This window comes from Poecilia reticulata, unplaced genomic scaffold (assembly GCF_000633615.1).
Source record: "Poecilia reticulata strain Guanapo unplaced genomic scaffold, Guppy_female_1.0+MT scaffold_761, whole genome shotgun sequence".
Taxonomy (NCBI): Eukaryota; Metazoa; Chordata; class Actinopteri; order Cyprinodontiformes; family Poeciliidae; genus Poecilia; species Poecilia reticulata.
The window spans coordinates 1-3,057 of NW_007615507.1; the positions used below are offsets into that span (position 1 = coordinate 1).

The 3,057-nt window shown below is 38.9% G+C and overlaps 1 protein-coding gene and 1 long non-coding RNA gene across 2 annotated transcripts; both read left to right on the forward strand.

The window, feature by feature from the left end:
* The first annotated feature begins 196 nt into the window (after positions 1 to 196).
* Positions 197 to 737, forward strand: LOC108166053 (uncharacterized). The gene is made up of 3 exons (XR_001776363.1): positions 197 to 280; positions 371 to 518; positions 630 to 737. It is a non-coding gene; the product is annotated as an uncharacterized LOC108166053 (long non-coding RNA).
* A 473-nt stretch (positions 738 to 1,210) lies between these two features.
* On the forward strand, positions 1,211 to 2,889 carry LOC103461206 (chloride anion exchanger-like). Its single transcript, XM_017303604.1, has 7 exons — positions 1,211 to 1,285; positions 1,370 to 1,465; positions 1,573 to 1,679; positions 2,078 to 2,147; positions 2,488 to 2,580; positions 2,663 to 2,758; positions 2,827 to 2,889. Exons 1-7 carry the CDS (start codon positions 1,238 to 1,240, stop codon positions 2,887 to 2,889), a joined length of 573 nt encoding a protein of 190 aa, XP_017159093.1. The 5' UTR covers positions 1,211 to 1,237.
* The last annotated feature ends 168 nt before the right edge of the window (positions 2,890 to 3,057 follow it).

Here is a 3,057-nt window from a genome sequence, read left to right on the forward strand (position 1 = left end):
ATAAGGTCACAAGGTTTCTGATGAGGTATTACAATTGGACATACAAAACTAAAACAGAAGCACATAATTAACCACCTTTATTTGTCCCTCAGTGGGGGAACAAATAAAGGATTATTAACTTTATTACTATAAATCTAATAACACTAATTATGGGTATTGTCTAGTTTTGACCCCCATGTTCCCTGTGTTCTCCCTAGACTGTTATTACTTGTGGAGTTTCTTATGCATTTGACTTCCGGACCAGATATGGCATTGACGTTGTTGGAAAAATTCCTCTAGGGTGAGTAGAATATTATGTAGGCAATTGTTTTAGTTTTAATACTAATGGCATATGGATTACATTTGTCTGACGGGTTGTGTGCTGCTTTAGATACGAGCCTCCAGTCGCCCCAAGCCTTCAGGTCTTCCAGCACACGGCGATGGATGCTTTCCCAATGGCTATAGTGGGTTTTGCTGTGGCCTTTTCTGTGGCAAAAGTCTATTCTATAAAACATGATTACACAATAGATGGAAACCAGGTATGCTGCAACACTGACTAGATACTTGCGATGTGTTCCTCACAAGTATCTAGTATACTTGTGATGTGTTCCTCTGTACCAAGACATGATTTCTCTCGGTCCTGGCTGCAGGAGCTGATCGCCTTTGGAGTTAGCAATATCTTTGGAGCATCCTTCAAGGCCTTCGCAGCAAGTACAACACTTTCCCGGAGTGCGGTGCAAGAAAGTACAGGAGGAAAAACTCAGGTAAAATGAGCAGTTGTACTGATTAATATTTATTGTAGTTGATAAAGGGTTTTATTTTACACAACCTGATAGAGTGGATTTAAGTACAACTATACAACCCTCTTGCATCTCCAAAACAGAACTCTGTGAGATCAGAGATTGATTAATCAGTGAATGTTTTATTCTTAGGCCTTTAACTGCAATCTAGTAATCTAGTTGTATAAATACTATTCCAAGGACACTCTTCACATTAATCTACATTTACGTCTCTCACAATAAGGTATTATTTAGCCCTTCAAAGTCACATAAAGACAACGCTACACAACTAATAGAGGAAAAATATTTCTTTTCTAGCTAATTGTCAGTAAAAGAATTCATTTCAACATTTATGACTATCTCGTGATCTCCCTGCTGTCTGACTGTTGTTGCCATGACTTCACCAGTGTTGTGGCCTAATTTATTAGTTTATGATTGCATTTTTTCAGATCGCTGGTTTAGTATCAGCTGTTATAGTGATGATTGTCACTTTGGCTATTGGATATCTTCTCGAGCCTTTACCAAAGGTAAGAGAACTACAGTTTGCTAAAACTGAGACACTGAAAAGAATCAGTTCTCTGAAAGGAACTCTTGTCCCGGCGTTTTGACAGTCTGTGCTGGGTGCCGTGATCATCATCAACCTGAAGGGCATGCTGATGCAATTCAATGAAATTCCTTACCTGTGGAGGAGAGACAGGCCAGATTGTGTAAGATATCAAACAATTGAGTTATTTTAGGAAAAATGTTCAGTCTTACCAACTGAGTTAATAAAGATCAGTTAACAAAAACAAGTACTTCTTCTTGGCATGTATAGGTGGTGTGGGTGGTCACCTGCATAGCGGCCATCCTGCTGGGGCTGGATCTTGGATTGGCTGTTGGTCTTGGTGTGGAGTTGATCTGCGTCGTCCTCCGGGTTCAGTTGTTAGTATCTTGCCAGGGTCTACTTCCTGATGTAACAAAAAATCTAAATTACAACTAACAAATAAATATTACAATGCTCTAATATAATTCCACTAAGTAAGCCTGTTGTAGAAATTCCAGCCTACCAGCTGTTAATCCCAGGTATCCGTGGATTTCCAAGTTTCTTTTATGTTAGCATGCTAACACAAAGCATGCTAACAGTGAGATGGCAATTTTGGCAAATTTGAGCCCAGTGTTTCCCAATCAAGTCAAAACTAGTTTAAGCAAGAACAAATAAGGTTTTGAGTATGTAACATAGCAAGTGAAGCAGTTATCCTAGCACTCTCAATACACAGTTGCTAGCTAACAGATTTAGAAAGTACCAATGTTAAACTTTTATTGCGTTTCTTTTTTTTCAGCCCTCGCTGCAGTGTGCTAGCCAACATTGAGGGGACAGAAATTTACAAAGACAGGAAGGACTACATCTCTGTAAGTTAGCCACATTTAGCCTTCTTTATATCTATCATGCAGCAAGCTATAAGTAGCATGATATTTTGACGTTAGCTTTGTTATATTTTGACATTTTACAACCAAAAAGACATTATTTGTATCATTTTCTTTCTACATAAGAATTAAACACAACTTTGTGTCTGTYAGTTAAAATCCATGTGAGCTACATTGCTTTGTGGTTTTGACGTGACAAAATGCATTAAATTTCAAAGGGCATGGAAGCTATTGCACAACGCTGCCCGTCTTCTGGTCATTGGGTGTCTGTATACTCTACCACAATTTACAATAACTTATGCTTGGTGGTCCTGATGTTCCACAGGTAAATGAACCAGAGGGGGTGAAGATCTTCAGAATCCCGTCCCCAATCTTCTTCGCCAACATGGACTTCTTTAGGAACAAGCTAGTGGAAGCTGTAAGTTTCACCACGGCATACACGCTTCTCTTAAAATGATACATGCACATTTATCTTGTAAATTTGATCTTTGTGTTTTCAGCTTGGCTTCAATCCTCTGAGAGTGTTGAAAAAAAGGAACAAAGCTCTGAGTAGGATCCGGAAACTTCTGAAGAAAGGTGACCTGCAGTGGACGTCGGTGAGTATTTTTTGTTCAGCGACAACAGCACGAGACTTTCACTCACATAAACAATAAAACAATAAAAGGTTGAGCAACTCAGCATCTGCACTGATATCACCACCTCGTCTTGCTTTGATATAACTCTGTGAATTTTGCACAACAGTGAAACACACCCAGCCTGTCRCTTTGGTGCATTTATCAAATTCTCATCGTCATATGCAAAATAGGAAGTGCATCTTGAAATAGTTTGTACAAATAGCATAAAGAAAAAAAAACACTGTAATTTGTTAACAGACCATGTCATTGCGATGCAGAAA

What these genes read in the sequence shown, in the direction of transcription:
- LOC103461206 (XM_017303604.1), top strand. Translation starts at nt 1,238, where the DNA reads ATGATTGTCACTTTGGCTATTGGATATCTTCTCGAGCCTTTACCAAAG. An exon ending in ACAGGAAGGACTACATCTCT is followed by an intron (nt 2,148 to 2,487) that starts GTAAGTTAGCCA and finishes GATGTTCCACAG; the next exon opens with GTAAATGAACCAGAGGGGGT. An exon ending in GGAACAAGCTAGTGGAAGCT is followed by an intron (nt 2,581 to 2,662) that starts GTAAGTTTCACC and finishes TTGTGTTTTCAG; the next exon opens with CTTGGCTTCAATCCTCTGAG.